This window comes from Orbicella faveolata, unplaced genomic scaffold (genome assembly GCF_042242905.1).
Source record: "Orbicella faveolata isolate gen_17 unplaced genomic scaffold, um_ofav_v1 contig_26, whole genome shotgun sequence".
In the NCBI taxonomy this organism is placed as follows: domain Eukaryota; kingdom Metazoa; phylum Cnidaria; class Anthozoa; order Scleractinia; family Merulinidae; genus Orbicella; species Orbicella faveolata.
In genome coordinates, this window is record NW_028301554.1 from 16592501 (window position 1) to 16609617 (window position 17117).

Here is a 17117-nt window from a genome sequence, read left to right on the forward strand (position 1 = left end):
TGCTCTGACTGAAAGATTAGAGTTTATACTGATCGCTTCATTACAAAATCTCAGTATTTGAATGAATCTCTGTCATTGTAATAGGACAATTCCAGTTCCTAACACAGATTAAACTGGATTTTACAGTAAGACCAGCTCCAGTTTTGATCCAAAGCAATTAATCTTAATGCGCATACGAAAGGCCTTAAATTTAATGGACCTTCTCGGTGATACGGCGTTCATTTTGAACTCTATTGTTTCAAATATCTATTATAAGATGCTCAGGGGGCAAATACATTCTAATTTGCCTCCTGGGTATCCCATAATAGCTATTTGAAACGATAGAATTCAAAATGGCCGCGGTATCGTCGAAAAGGTCCATTTCATTTGTTTTAATGTGTTTTAAATTTAATTTTACTTGTTTTAATTTATTTTGAATTTAAGTTCACTTGTTTTAATGTATTTAAAATTTAACTTTACTTGTTTTATGTCATCTTATTTAAACAGAAGCATTTGACATGAACAACAGAGGTTTGATTAGACTGGCTGTCTCTATAGGCCTTGTTGTAACCCTCTTTCTTCTCAACACTTGTCGTGCTACTAAGGCCATCGAGTTATGCAAGGAATGTCTGTACATCCTCAACAACAAAGCAGTCATAAGAAGCGAAGTGAGCCACACATTTTATAATCATATCAGTCATTTTATAATGTTCGTGGCGTACTGTCTGATCAATGATTACACAAGCGCAATAAATTACGGTAGAACACTTCTTGTGATACTCTACAACAGTGGTGAAAAAGCTTTAGAAAGTGAGCTAAGCTTAGAACTGGCGAAGTTACATCATCGTCAATGCAAACATTCGGAAGCAAAAAAACTCTGTCGGAAAGCACTAGCGATCTATACAGAAATAGGTCAACGTAAAGGAGAAGCGTCGTGTTACGAATCACTAGGAACTGTTTTTTTATCTCTTGGTGAATATATCAAGGCTACAAAAAGTCTTGAGAGAGCACTTGAAATCAGAGAGCAAATTGGCGACAGAATTGGACAAGCCTCATGTTACGGGAACCTGGGAAGTGCTTTCCACTTTCGAAGTGAATATCGCAAGGCTGAAGAATACACAGAGAAAGCACTTGTGATCAAAAGGGAAAGTGGTGATAGGAGAGGGGAAGCCGCATGTTACGGACAACTAGGAAAAGTTTATCTATCTCTTGGCGAATATTGTAAGAGTGAAGAATATGTCAAGGAAGCGCTTGAGATCAGGAGAGAGATTGGCGATAGAAGTGGAGAGGCAGCTGATTACAGCATGTTAGGAACAGTGTTCCAGTCTCTTGGTGAATATGTCAAAGCTCAAGATTACCATGAGAAAGCACTTAAAATTAGTCAAGCAATTGGGGACAGGAATGGCGCAGCCGGGTGTTATAGAAATCTAGGAGCGGGTTTTATACATCTTGGTGAATATGTCAAGGCTAACCGGTATCTTGAGAATGCGCTTGCCATCGAAAAAGAAATTGGAGACAGAAACGGAGAAGCAACCTCTTCTCTAAACTTAGGGAATGTATTTCTTTCCCTTGGTAAATATGAGGAGGCTAAAGATTGCTTTGAGAACGCACTTACTATCGCAAAAGAAATTGGTTGCCGAAAAATAGAAGAATCATCTAACGGCAGCCTTGGAAATGTGTTTTCCTCTATTGGTGATTTTGTTAAGGCTAAAGAATATCAGGAAAAAGCACTTTTGCTCTCAAAAGAAATCGGTAGCAGAGACGGAGAAGCAGCAGCTTACGGAAACCTAGGAAATGTGTTTCTTTCTCTCGGTGAATATGCCCAGACTGAATATTGTCTTCAAAAAGCACTTGCAGTGAGTCAAGAGATTGCAGACGTTCAAAATCAATTCGCATGTCTTTGCAAGCTTACACAGGTTAAATTTCTCGAACAAAACAATGACGAAGCGCTTTTGTATCTGCTTTCAAGCATTCATAAATGCGAGAAATTGCGGCTTTTTCTTGGCGATAATGACCATTTCAAAATACATTTCTCAGATGAGCACCGTTTTCCTTACTGGATGCTCAGTCAAATGCTTTGTGCTGCGGGAATTCCTCAAGAGGCCCTGTATATTGCAGAGCTCGGAAGGGCCAGAGCTTTGGCAGATTTAATGTCAGCTCAGTACTCCGTGGAGAATCAAATCTCAGCTGATCCTCAATCTTGGGTTCGTCTGGATAGGATTGTGAAGAAGGAAAGTACCAGCACTTTTCTTTACCTTTCTCACTCTTCTCAAGGAATGCGTTTGTGGGTTTTAAAAGGAAGTGGTGAAAAACATTTCCGAGAAATAAAAGCAAGTGATGACACTTTTCACCGCGGACTTTTTCGAAATTTAGATGATTTTTTCGCCCAGAGCTTTAGACGATTTGATGTTTTGCCAAAAGTAGGTTGCGAAGATCGTTCTTTGAATGGTAACAGAGTGCCATCCAAGTCATTTCAGGAAGGTAAACTCGCATCTTTCAGAATTGTGGTGGAGGAAAAGGAAGAAAATCAAAATCTCGAACAGAGTCTTTTTTTGTGTTACAAAATGATCATAGCTCCCGTGGCCGACTTACTCGAGGAGCCCGAAATCATCATTGTTCCTGATCGCTCCTTGTACAACGTTCCATTCGCAGCCTTAACGGCTAAGAGAGGGAAATATTTGTCCGAGACTCATAGGATCCGCATCATTCCTTCTTTAACGACTCTCAAGCTCATCCAAGACAGTCCTGCAGACTATCACAGTCAGACTGGTGCACTGATAGTTGGAGATCCCGATGTTGGTTTGGTGCGATACAAAGGAAGGAAAGAGAGCATATCTAGATTGCCCTGTGCAGGAAAGGAAGCAGAGATGATTGGACGACTGCTGGGTGTTCAACCTTTGTTAGGACAGCAAGCAACTAAGCAGGCGGTACTTGAGAGAATCAATTCAGTGAGCCTGATACATTTTGCTGCGCATGGTGATGCTGAAAGAGGAGAAATTGCCCTTTCTCCTCTTCGCCCTACTAACAGAACTCCTAAAGAAGAAGAATACTTGTTAACAATGTTTGACATTTCAAGAGTTCAGCTGCGAGCCAAACTTGTGGTACTTAGCTGTTGTCACAGCGGCCAAGGACAGATAAGAGTCGAAGGCGTTGTTGGAATCGCTCGGGCGTTCTTAGGATCCGGTGCACGCTCGGTGTTGGTTGCACTGTGGGCCCTGGAAGACAGTGCAACAGAACAGTTCATGAGTCGTTTCTACGAGCACCTTGTTCATGGTGAAAGTGCCAGTGAATCTCTTCATCAGGCCATGAAGTGGATGAGAGCTAACGGCTATTCTAACGTGAGGCAGTGGGCGCCTTTCATGCTGATTGGAGATGACGTGAAATTTGATTTTGGAAAATAAAGAAATAATTTTTCTTGATTGAGAAACGAAATCTATTGGTTCCAGTTATCCCAGTTGACTTAAAAGACCTTAAAGAAAGCAAAAATGCTTTGAAGATAAAATTGTAATAAGTTTAACAAGCCATGTGTCCTGTTCTTTACCGAACATCATGGAGTATATTCAAAAGTTAAAAGTACCGCAAAATTAAAATTAAAGGTTTTTTATGTTCTTTCGAGTGCGTTGTTTCTGTTTGATTAGTAAGGATCTGTATCAATTTTCTATTTCTTTTCATGTGTGTGAAAGAAAGAGATGACAAGCTGACTCAACTCCTAAAATCGTGACTACGTAAAACTTATTCAAAGAACCCCTTTAAGGTGGCTCAAAGCAGTTTTTAGCAGTTAGATTTTGATAGGTCATTATTACCACTCTTTATCACTTGGTGCTACAATCGTGGTATCAAAAAATTACCCAATCATTGGTGAACACGTTGTTATCATTTTCGTGACACAATAGGTTACCATAGCAACAGTATGACCTGCTGAAAACACCCTTAATTACAGCTTTAGGGGCTTATAATTCAAAAGCGGCACGGTGAAATTTTTTCATTTTATCAAATTTTCATAAGTATGATAAGACGCAACTTTTGGCAAAGTTTTAAAAAAATCTGTTCATAGGGTTCAGAGCCACCTTTCAAGAGGTTCTAAATATTTGCCTTGAAAAGTCGCAACCGGAGGTTTGACTGGAAGTAGTGACGATGGCTTTCAAAAACAAAACGTAAACGGCTAATGACTACTTTTCCATATCCGTCTAGTAAAATCCCAAGAAAGAGCCTATCAGAACACTCAGATTAACCTGGGTCAACAGAATTCGGAAACTGATGTCCAAGAATTTTCACACGATCCGTTTGTGTTTTCTTTGCCATGCGTTGTGTGTGTGTGTGTGTGTCTTTTTTTGCCATTTTAAATTTTTTCGTTGTTCCCTATTGCCCTTTTGATTTTGTGTTGCCTTTAACTCTCGGGTTTTTGTCGATATGTTTGTCTCTTCCATGGTTTGTTTTCCCATTTGCGTTCTCTTCACCCATATACGGAGAGCTTCCCTCCTCTCCCCTCCCCCGTTGGCATTTCCAACTATCTCCCAGCGATCTTTGCGAGTGAAGTGTTCGCCTCCGCTATTCGGCACGTGTGCAAGAAAAATAGCGGAAAATCGAGTTTACCGTTGATTTCAAAGGTTTGTTTTTAGTTTTAAAAAGGCCTTTAACGACTGATGTTACATACTTGATGTGAGGCATAAGCTAAAGTAACTTTAATTTTTTGCATGTCGAAGCTAGAGGGTGGAATGTGGAGACGTTATGTTTGTTGACAACCTCTGAAGTTCAGGATCTCGATCTGGACGAAGGTAAGCTGGCATATTGTTTCACAGTGCGATTGCCTTACGACTATATAATAGGATAGGACATAAATGATGCATGGGTACCCATCGGAGTCTATTCTGCCCTATTAGAGACAAACTGACATGAAATGAAATTTCTATGGACATCCATCCTCACCCGAGACGAGGCTGTGTACAATATTCAAGCAATAGAGCACTGATGAATGGATTTTTCAATATTTGTGGTGTCAATAGCACTGTGAAGTGAAGAGTACAGTTGTTTGCTGATAATTTTTCCCAAGAGAATAAGTGAATTATTGAACATTAGAAACATCGAATTCATCAGGATAGCCTGTTTGGATCATGTGTACTTAAGGTCATTCCACTGAAATAGAACCTGCACTGAGATTTTTGTGAAACTTTGCCTATTGATTGTTTATACTATAGGAACTTAAATTTTGACATAAAAATGAGGGGTTTCCATGTTCGTTTAGGTGCAACAGCACCTTGTTTATACCCAATAAATCCTTATAATAGCCCCATGATATCACGATTGCTTGCTAAATTCATGTTTCCGACGATTGTTTTTCGTTCTACACTGAGAATTGGTCCATATTTATTTTACATGGAGAAATTTATTTCTCAATTCAAAACAACAGGAAAAAATGATAGGTCACCATACTCATTTGCGAGAAAATGATGATTTACCTCTACGGTAAGGACCAGCCGTAAAGAAAAAGCCGCAATTTTTTTTAATGTGCATGCTAATCATGTGTGCTATTATGCGTGAAATTATGCGGAGTAAGGATGCGCAATGCAATACTGGGGAATGACCTTAAGGCATCTGTGGGCTGAGTATTGCTCGATACTATTGGCTGATATGTTGACTGACACTCGGCCAACACTCAGCCGATACTTCATTGACAATTGGCCAACACTATGCTCATTTGGTCGGCTCTTGTTACTGACTTCTATCTTCTCTACTCAAATATTAAACAATCTTCTCTAGCCTTTTGAGAGGGTCTTTCAGCAGCCCTCGTCTGTTTTTGACTTTTCATACCGGCAACATTCATCTGTCTCAAAGACTGTTTTTTCCAGTTATGCTTGGCGAGACCTGAAGTTGCATTACATATGTATTCGAAATGACGGCAGTTTGAGCTGCATCCTGGCTCTATCAACATATGAGGATTGACGATAGAGATTCTTCTTTCATGTTTCCTGTGGGTAAGGAGACGGTTAACAATACACTGATACCACCGATAGTTGACCTATACACCCTATCGATTGTTGATCATAACATGTCGGTCAAGGTGTGTCAACTGACATACCAACCGATAGTGTCGACTGATGGTCTATTAACTTGAATAACATGTTGACTGACACTCGGCTGACTCTCAGTCAACATATTGACTGTGAATGGGCCCATATATGGACCGACTGTCAGTCGATTGCTTGAAAGCCACACGTCTTGCGTGTCCTGATATGCCAAAGAAAAAGCACATTTGATTGACATTCAATTCGCTGAAATTGTTCTGATAGTGTGTAAGTAAGCTGCTAAGGGTGGTTGAGTGCGACTTGAAAGTGCACTTCGGCCCTTTTGAAAAAGATGCATTGCTACGAGTGCAAAGTAGGCTACTTAAGTTGAAATTAGACCTGTTCGCATCTCAAGTAAGATTCAAGTATACTTAAGGTCTACTTACTAAGCTAGTATTAACCCACCTGATAACTTTATTACTGTGCCAAAACTTCTAGCTTACTGTTAACAGTAAGCTTCATTTGTGGACACCTATATCTATACTAATAATAATCATAAAATTCCAATCATTAAAAACATATGAGACATAGTTAATTAATTACAGCATAACAAAGACTAGGCTAATAAAAATGATTAAAACTGCAATTATATAAAAGGTTGGTTAGAACAAAAAAGACAATTACTACAATTTTTCCTAATTAATTCCACCAGGTTCATTGTTGTTAGCCAACTTTTAAATTTGTTAAGGGTTTCTGACTTTCTAAGGTCTTACTCTTACCCACAGCTTAGGCCCTAGATAGCTTAGGTTGTGTTTGCCATGAGTTACAGTGTTGAACCTGGGTATGGTAAAGTCCGCATTTCTCAGAGCATAGCGGCTTATATTTTCGTTAAACAGTTCAGCTATAGGAAGGGGCAATGTTGATTCTGACCTTATTTTGTAATAAAATTTTCTGTAATAAAATTAATAAACTATATATCATATGAGCTCAATAAAGAATTATTAGAATTATATTTTATTTGATTTTTATTAATACTGTATTGCAATAAAATTAAAGATCAATAACAGTTAAAAAAAAAAACATTTTAATACATCTGAACAAAATTACCATTTTATTTTGTATTCTGGGCATGGCCGTCCTTATTATTGGCCATCAAGTTTGTGTAAATATTATATAGGTGATGAATTATACTGTAAGGTCAAACAAAACTACTGTTGCACATTACATTGTACAAGAAGAAATTGAATGCAAGGACACACCAGTAATATGCAGTATCATATAAAAATAAAAAAGTATTTTTTTTAGAAGTTTGAACGTGTCAAATAATCACGTATTTAAGTACTTTGGCCTTACATGTATGTGTTAGTATTCCAATGCATATAACCAAGGGTTAACCTTCAGTGCTAAAAATCTCAATAAAAAGCCATTTACTTAAACAAGAGCTATTAATAAACGAGTGGTCATGGAGAGACAGCATTATTCTTGCGAGCTTTTCCTTTTCTGTTTATTTGCACCAGCTTATTGTGTGGAATGGCTAGCTGCACATGCAATATGATATCACTGATCTCACTCTCAAAGTTAAGTTTAAAACAATTGTATTTGGGTTGAAATCATTTATCCATTACACCTACTCAGTTCTAGCAATCTCTTGATTCTAGTTAATGCGTAAAGTTTCACGCGGGCTTGCCTCACTCCGTTGCGTCACTATTCCTTTGACTATCTTTGTTCACTATAACTCTGCAGTTATATATTAGAACATTCATTTTTAATGCAGAGTGCACTATTGGGATGGTTTAGGAGGCTGCTGTTCGCTAAGGCACTAACGCCATAAGGTGTAAACTTTAATGTTTGTTTAATTAATTAATTTCAATTATTAATAATCTATCAGCCTTGCAGGAAGGGGGGCTAGGTGGGGTAGGTACCCGAGTGCACTACACAAAATGTGTCGCACTTACGCTGGGTTCTTGAAAACATGACAAAGCTATATATCTGTTTTCGCAAATCTCTTGCTATCCTTGTGGTGGTATTCTCTTAAGAACAAAAGTAATTGCTTGAAATGCATGCACAGATAAGTTAGCCTTCAGTGTCGACCACTGGTCCAGTTCTTGCCCTCTCTCTGTCATGCAACACTACCGTAGCATTGCTTGACAGAGAGAGGGCTGGGGATAGCAGCTGTATTTCAGGTAACGTCAGTTCTCCCTTTTTTAGTGCAAATAACGCCACTGTGACTGCGTATCTTATGGAATCACCCCTAGCTTGATTCAAGAAATTTTGTCTGCTGTTTTATAACTATTGTGTGTTTGCTAGGGTTCAAATGAAGAATGCTTCTCCATAGTGGCTTGTTTATTTCCTCTTCTATGAAGGGAGCAAAAAGTTCATATTATTCGAAACTTTCCTGCGTTAGCTACATGTAAAAGTAGTAAATTTGTGACACAAGAAACTTCGCAATTATTGCCGCAGACTCCATGGCACTTAATGAAGCCGCCAATTAATTGAAAAAGCATTCGCATGATCGTGTCGCGTGATTGTAGCTCATGTAAGGACTATTCCCAGGAGTTACCACGTAAAAACATTTTCCTAGCACATGCTTTTCTTGAGTGTACATTATTTTGATTATTAATTTGTTTTGTCTCTTCAGTTCTTTTCCATGTAACCAAGTCAAAGATTACTTCTTCCCTCCTTTTTCTTCAAAAAATTCCAGCAGTTTCCATCCGCAACTTAATGGAGTTTTCATGCATCTTACAACTACATGTAACAGATAATTAACTATATGAAGATCTGCTGGAATTCATAAGTTAATATTCTGTGAGGTGAAAATTACACAATTTGTCAAAACTGCCATCTTGGTGTCAGTTTCTTTTTAAAGTTTGATACACACTTGAGTACCAAGCTGTTATGAGGTCAATGTATCGTGCGTCTGACACATGGTGGGCACTCATGCCTTTACTGTTCATTTTAGTCATGGTGCATTTCAGTGAGGAATACAATTTGAAAAGCACAAAGGATATCGAGTCATACATCAAGGAACTCACTGAGAGCTTTGATAAAGATGCAAGTGATCTGCAGTTTTCAAGCATCATCATCCCTCCAGGGTTAATGATGGGAAGAAGGCAAGTTGTGTTTCCCAAGGTTTTTCTGTGGAGTCCACGAGAGCAGTATGCCACTGTCTGTAAACCAAAATGTCCTATTCATACACATGTAGCCTTGATACCATGGCAGTGGACCACATCTCTTGACAGTGGCAAGGGAAAGAAACGAAGATTTGGTCTACGATTTGTTTGGGAACATACTTTTAGTTCAGAGAATTTACTTGTGTTGTCACGGACGAAAAACCCACAAGATTTTTGCCTCCTCTCCAGATCTACTCACACTGTTACCAGCAACAGTCAAAGAATTATTTCCGATGAAATTATACCAAAGAAGTGGGTACATTAAAAGGCTTCTTTCATACATAAAAACCCAGATTATTCAAGGGGTGAATTTTTTAATGATCAGCGAAGGAATCAGTAATCTCAATCATGAAGAGCACACAAGACTTGAAGAGTTATGCAATGTGGCTAGAGGAGAAAGACTAATTGATGACGAAAACGTTGAATTGAATGACTTTTACACTGATGACTTATTTTCGTTTCCAAGCAGTGATCAAATAGTGCGAATCTTTTTGGATGACTTCAAGTCCTACCAGCACTTCTATGTGGGTAAAATGCGTAACATTTTAGCAACATGTATATCATGTGATCATGTGACCTTCAAGATCAGTCACAATATTGGCGTTGTTTCTGAAGGAAAGGAGTGCAAATTTGTAACGCAATTTGACAATGTTTTCATCGTTCTTAATGAAAATGGTGAAGTTGTGGACTGGAGATTGACTAAATCTACAGCCTTTCAAGAAGTTGATGACATGTTGATTAGCTTAAATGAAAGTATGCGTTTAACTGGAAAATCAATATCTATGATTTGCATAGACAACTGCTGCAAAAACAGAAACAAATATGAACGAATCTTTCCAGATGCTGAGATAAAAGTCAGCGTGTGTTACGGACTCTCAAATCAGGACACTTTTTACTTAAAACGCGATTCAGAAAAGAGTTTGGCCTGATCTTCAGACAAAATAACAAGCTTGGTGAAAGGAGGACAAAGGATACCCCAGACAATGTGGGGATGGAAGCTAATTTGGACATTTTTCTTGGAAAATGGAAAAATGTGCCCTCCTCGTGTTTAACTCTGAAAACACTAAGAGAAGTGGAAAATTTAAGGGCACACATAAAGAAAGGTTGTTTATCAGGAATTCCACCTGAGTTTGGAACTGAAAGGAATGGACAGATACAGCGTCTCTTAAACAGGTCGCTTTTGACTGGAGCCCTTTGGGAAAATCAAGGCCAAAGTTTGTTTTTTCTGCCGGAGAAAAAGGCTTGATGGTTGGCAGAATGAAGGTCCTTATAATTTATATTACAGTTTTATACACCCAAAACAGCAATGTGTTCACTTTTTTGCAGCATGTACATGTAGTCTTGTTATATCCTCTGCAAAAGTGCTGATATTTGTCATTTCGTGGGCAGCAAAATATGGACCAGTATTGAAGGCCACATATTTTAAATGTTAAAATCTGAAACGTTGATAGTGACAAATAGTCTCATACCACAATGACTTTGACCTTGTTGTAATGAGCTCCCTCATATCTTGAATTTGGCTCTAGGTCATGTCAGAGAAGAATTTGGGTGCAGTTTGTCCCATCCCGACCTCACCACTGGCAAATAACTGTGATTTAAAAATAATGGTTCAAATCCCTCTTTAACATTATTCCTATTCAACCTTAACATGTTTCATAGTTGATCTAATGGGGCCATTTCTTTCTTTTCTATTGTTATGTCATCGCTTTAATTGTGGTTGGTAATTTGCAAGTTGTGCGCTGTTGTCAAAGTCTATGGAAATATGGAATTTGAAGTTATTGAAAAAGCGTTTTGTTAATTTAACACCATCCTTCTTCTTGTTGCAAGATAATTTAACTGAAATACATATAGTTTAGTGGCACACATGAATCAAATTAATCAAGCTGAAACACATTTGTCACTTCTTTCACCGTGGAAGCAGATAATTCTAATGAAACAACCTCCCAAAAGGAAGAAACAAGTAAAGTGAAAGGGTGCACTTGCAGAAGTAAGCTCAAATCGAGGCATGAGACTTCTTGCAAAACCCAGGAAGGGCAAAGTTACCGATGTCCCTGTGTCCACAAGGGAATACTATGCATGGAACAATGCAAGTGTCGGAAATGCAGTAATACTACAAGTGGGGAAAAAAGCCCAAGTTGAAGCTGTGTAGATGTGGAGAGGCAAGGAAAACCAAAGATCCAGGGTTTGTGTCCTGCATTGACATCGAAGGAAAAAAGAACACTAAATGCCCATGTTTCAGTACCAGACAAGGATGCAGTGAACGATGCAGATGCTTCAATTGCAACAACAGCTTTGGTTCCTCTATCAGAATTAAAAAAGTCTCTCAGCCTAAAAGAAAAAAGCAACTGTCCAGTCCGCAATCGTTAAAGAGACCAAGAGGAACTCAGTACTTGAGAGACAGCGGCATGACGACTGTAAGTGAAGGTTTCATTCTCCCTCACCAAGTTCGTCCGAATGAAAAATATTTTCCTTCTAATTCAGACTAAGAACAAAAAACAAGAGTCAGAAAGAGTTTCAGGTGGAACAAGCACCTACAGTATAATTTATTTCAAACTCCTGAATGATTTTAAAAAAAGATACATCATCAATTGAAAAGTAAACTAAAGTCCACTGCTTTGAGCAACATTGAGCCTCTCCCAAACTGGTTCCTTGACATGTACATGTCTTTAGCTGGAACAGATTTCCAGTGACCATGGAGCTTTAATAACTGCTCTTTACATGGGCAATGCCCTAAACTGGTTACGATAGATGTAGCCCCGCCAGACCTAAAATTACGTTATGCAAAAAGACGTTGATTGTAGCCTAGTTTGCTTAAACATTTCTTAAACATCCACCTAAAGAAAGTGTAGGAAACTTTCCTGTTACCCAAAATACACTTTCAAGTGTTTTGGAGAACAACATTCCTAGACAAAATCTCTGAAGATAAAGAAATGACAATATTAGCAGTATCCAAATATCTTAAGAGCAAGTGATATGGGGAAGTAGAGTTTCCAGACTTTTTGTATGTGTTAATACATTCTGACCTTCTCTGTATACTTCGGTCTTACTCTCTGGGAGTCTGATAATAACATGATCTGGAAAAACTGTAATTTGACTAAACCAGATGTTGAGAAGCTCATTTGAATGGATGAGACCAGCGAAAGTTAAAACACATCATTGCAAACCTTAGGTCTTTGAGATTACTGTGCTTGTGAGCCTAAGTAGAAACAATAGATCTAATTAGTTCTAAGGAGACTGGTTCCTTCTTCGTGATTGTTTCAAGCCTTGAGGGTTTCTCCACCTTAACAAGATTCTTGCAAATCCTGGTATCTACAGGGTTATATATCTAAAGGCAGAATACTGTGAGCCCATTTAAGGGTGGCATGAGCCATGGAAACAGCAGAAACTCTTCTCTTCTCTAGTAAATGTGTCTCAAATAAAGTTTCTGATCTTTCTATACCAATTTTCTACCAGATTTCTGACAAAGTGCCATTTTGAAATCCTTCACACTTAGAGACCTTGAAAAGGTTTTGCATGGAAATGTTTAAATTCTCCAAATTTGATCTTGAGCCAAACAACAACAAAGTCTGCAATTATCTTTTACACTTCTCTCAACTACTCCCTTGTCAGGCTTTTTCGGCATATTGCCCTTTGCCGCCATTGAGCAAACACTGCATCAGATAGTATTGTTTTGATAGACTATACAGGAGCATCACAGTGGCTTTTCCCTGCCAAGTTGGAAGTTTCAGATTATGATCTATGCTCTGATTGGCTGGGTTAACACGATCCACAAAACCTGTCATCAGGTTGTCAAAACAGGTAATGGGGGGGGGGGGGGGGGGCAATAAAAAATGTGGGTAATCTGGGCAGGCGGTTCCTCACGGCTTTGTCGCTCGTTTTTGTGGGCTAACGTGGGCTAACGCAGAGCCCACCAGGATGACCGAAACATTTTGTAAACTGATGTAGCCAAGCACCCTGGTAATAACACTAACAGGAGGAACTACTAAACAATTTTCCCCTTCCCATGACTGAAAAAAGGCATCCGCTCCAGCTGTACCTGGATTCCAATAGCAAGAGAAAAAAAACAAAAGGTTTTACATTGCAATATGAAACAAAACAATCCAGTGAATGAGGACCCCACATGGATTCCAGTGTATCAAAACACTGCACGGTATGCTGCCAATCATCACAATCCTTGATTTTGCTAATGAAATCAGCCTGACGCACTCACTGTACATGCAAATCTATGTTATGCTGAGAACAATATGAAAAAATGTTGTAAGCCAAATGGCGCAATTGAAGTTTCATGTTTCCAACATCCACAGTTCTGGCAGTAGCCTGATTATTGGTAAACCATTTCATGCGTGCAGACTCACTTACATGTAGACACCAATCATTGAGCAAATCGATTGATAGCGAAATTTTGTGGGCAGAAATAGTTAAACTTGAACCAAGGGGACATCTGCATGAATTCATATTGTAATATTGCAAAAAAGGATCATGGTACAAAATTGTCCATTGATGATGGGAAAAAGCAGAATTAATGGCATCTAAATAATGATTTAGTCAGCTACAGTGATCTAGGGAAGTGAGTGGTGCCAGTTTTGTGTAGTAAAATCCATCTTTGTAAGGGTAGGATTTCAAATTTTTCTAGGGGTGGGGAGGGGCTTTTGGCTGGACCCCATAGCTTGCCAAGGCCTTTCTGGATTTTCTGCCAGAATGTCATATCCTTACGATGTCCTGTTAAAAACCTTATTGAGAAAAATGCATTTTTAGCACACCTACATGTAGACAAAACGGCTTGCAAAATTTGGAGTATTTTTGACAAAGTTCACGTTTGACCAGAAATTGCTAATGCCCCTTTTTCCGACGAGCCTTTGAAATGCAATTTGCTATAGTACATGTATTTAAGAGATTTGGGGATGAAAAATAGTTTTTGATACAAATTCTCTCTTCAGGGACTGTTGTAACCTTAAGTGTGTTTAGTATCTGTCAGAATGCAAGTAACTAGTTATCTTATATTATTTTTTAACTTGCCGCTGAAAGAAGTTGATCTTGCTTTTCAGGTCAGATGTCAACAGGGACAAAGTGGATCAGAGCTTTAAGAAGTTATCTTTAGAAGGAATGCATGTTTTATTTTGCAATCCAACTTTTGGGCGAACCAGGTTAACAAAGCTCTTGAATAAGCCAAGTTCTGTGGTGTATATTTAAATTCAGTCATGCAATGTACTCCAAGCCATGGTTAATTTGCACAATGAATAAGAAGAGATCCCTAATATTGACACGTTTTTAAACAAAATAATCGTGAATTAACTTGTCGTTACTGGATTATTCTGTAGCCAAAACCTGTGTCTAAAGCTTATAGTCTTTGTCAGGATGTTTCCTCTGGACTGGTGTGCATTTCCCTTAAAAGATTTTTTGATTGGGTGACTGTACAACTGAGTGACCACAGCCATTTGGCTGTGTGAGTATTTGAATAATGAAAACTAACTCACATGCTGATCTTTTGACCAAGAAATTCACGTTCAATTGATGTCTGACAGACCTTTTGACAGATTCATTGAGTCGTAATTAGCTGGTCAATGAACCAGTTGACAAACCTGTCTAAACCAGTACATGGCAGGCAGTTGTCTACTTCACTGATCAATTTAACAAACAGGCCCATTGACATTGAAAAACACTAATTAACAGCTTAACTGATTAACAGACAAAATACTGATTGAGATTACCACTGCAACTGATTGACTGACTGGTGAAATGATTAATTGACTGATTGATTTTTGATCAATGTACTGTTAAAATAAAATGGTACGATGTATGATTGATAAAACAACAAATTCATTGACTACTATTACACTGACTGAGAAGCCTTTTAACAAATTGATGTTAGTTTTTTATGCGTCTTTCCTCTTACCGATGATAAATTGTGTCATAACATTGTCAAAGTGGCTGTGGAACCACGAGCCATAGCCATAGGCTCGTGGTTACTCAGTGAACTTTGACAATGTCATGACACAATTTATCATCGGTAAGAGGACAGACACAAAAAACTGATGTCAAGTTGTTTTTTAAAATAACAAGACCCCAGAATGGTCAAATGACAGAAATAAATAAAGGAAAAGACACCGTAAACTTGCTGTTAACGAAGATAAGTGAATTTTATTCAAAATGACGCAAACATTGTCGATAGCTTTCTCACTTTTTGATTGGTTACTTAAAAAAGTCAATAAAATCCCATTGGTTAAAAGGTTGACAGTTCAACAGCTGAAAGTTGAACTGTTGAAAGCTTGCATAAATTAAAATTTATCTGTCTGTACTGTTATTGATGATGAAAAAAGTGAGCCAATCAGTGAGCGAGAAATTAGACAGTTAATGTAAAAAAACTTATTGACTGTCTGCTGAATGATTGATTGATTGATTGATTGATTGATTGATTGACTGACTGGCTGACTGACTGATACATGTAGATTGTCTAATTGACTGACTCAACGACTAACCAATTGACTGCCTGACTGATTTATTATGTGAGTGAGGGAGTGACTGACTGACTGGCTAACAGATAGGCAGAGTTATGGACAGACACTCTGATTGACTGACTGATATGTTTGAATAATATTTTTATTGGATTACATTATCAAACTACATTTATCATGCCAATCAAGTAACTGACAGGCAGATGATCGACATTCTAAATAAAGACTGGAGACCAAATAAACTACATTATGTATCTGGCTGGTGATGGATAGACAGCCTGTCAAACAGGCAGATGCACAGAAACACACTCACCATCACAGCAACTGACAAACAGTCAACTGATTGGCAAACTGAAAAACTTTAGGTTTTAGAGAGCCTGTGCAGTCTATTCATGTGCAAATGGTGTGATCTTGGTACAGTACATTGTATCTCTGAGTTATTAGATGCAGTTGAACCTCCTTAAATGATCACCTTGTGGTAGTGAGTATGAGGAGTCAGATATGACTTCATTAAGTCATGATTAAAAGTTCCCAAAATTGTCTTGTGAAGCCAAATTATTAGAACTTCGATATATCAATTTAGGGATGCTGTTGGCCTAGGAAAGTGTACAGGAGGTCACCTTTGGGTGGTTCAACTGTATATTTACTGTAAACCTTGATGGGTACGTTTTTCAAAACATTTCCTTTGCTTCTCTGTAACTGTACATTTTGTTCTGTGAAAAAAGTCAGTCAGACATGTGTACTGTTGCATGACTGATTTACCAGTAATGTCACACAAGATGAGAAATACAAGAAAAGAAAACCAAGTATCTTCTGAATTTCATGCCCTAGTTTTGGCAGAATCTATACCTGGGAATTAAAACTAGTTCAGGTTATTTTGATTTCTCAGCAGGTTTAGAATTGCTTTGTAGCCCTAGAGAAAAAAAATTCCACAACAACTGATTACAAGGCCAAAGTTCAAAATATTGTTTTGATCTATTACAACTCCCGGAAATTTGCATGTTTTTGTTTTCATGTTTTCGAGCGACAAAGATTAGAATTGCAGCTTTGACTATAATTTTGCTGATCTTGCTTGAATTCCTTGATTTAAGAAGGACAATAGCCTAAAAATATTTGTATCTGGGGTTTATCGGTTATTTTGAAAAACGTTCTCTGAGCCAGTCCCAGGAGTGATGAACATACTGTTTCTCCTTACAATATCAATAGATTTTTAAGTAGTCAGGTGATGAGAGTAAAGGAAATCATCAACTCTGGATAGTCTTGATTTACCGTTAAATTCTCAAAACGAATATCAAAACACTTGGCACACTAATTAGTAAGGAGAATTAATATGTTCATCTTTGGACTGTTATGTTTACAGTAAATAAGGTCTTGATAAAACTTGAGAGCACGATTGAAGACTGGTTTTAGTAAATGGTTTGTTCTTTTACAATGTAAGCCACAGATACGTTTTAAATTTATTTTGGAATTTGAACACGGCACAAATTCCTTACTCGTCTTGGGATCGTCACGCT

The 17117-nt window shown here is 38.1% G+C and overlaps 1 protein-coding gene and 2 pseudogenes across 2 annotated transcripts in view; all 3 read left to right on the forward strand.

Moving 5' to 3' along the window:
- LOC110056754 (tetratricopeptide repeat protein 28-like) overlaps positions 1 to 3594 on the forward strand; it is a 3794-nt gene extending 200 nt beyond the window's left edge. The window contains exon 2 of the mRNA XM_020763643.2: positions 487 to 3594. Coding sequence (XP_020619302.2) covers positions 498 to 3380 — 2883 coding nt within the window. The 5' untranslated portion in view covers positions 487 to 497 and the 3' untranslated portion in view covers positions 3381 to 3594. The remainder of the gene's footprint in view (positions 1 to 486) is intronic.
- A 519-nt stretch (positions 3595 to 4113) lies between these two features.
- LOC110044763 (uncharacterized) lies at positions 4114 to 14321 on the forward strand (annotated as a pseudogene). The gene is made up of 4 exons (XR_016208919.1): positions 4114 to 4133; positions 4687 to 4754; positions 11073 to 11565; positions 14197 to 14321. The product of XR_016208919.1 is annotated as an uncharacterized LOC110044763 (transcript).
- Positions 8943 to 11351, forward strand: LOC149108355 (uncharacterized; annotated as a pseudogene).
- Positions 14322 to 17117: the final 2796 nt, after the last annotated feature.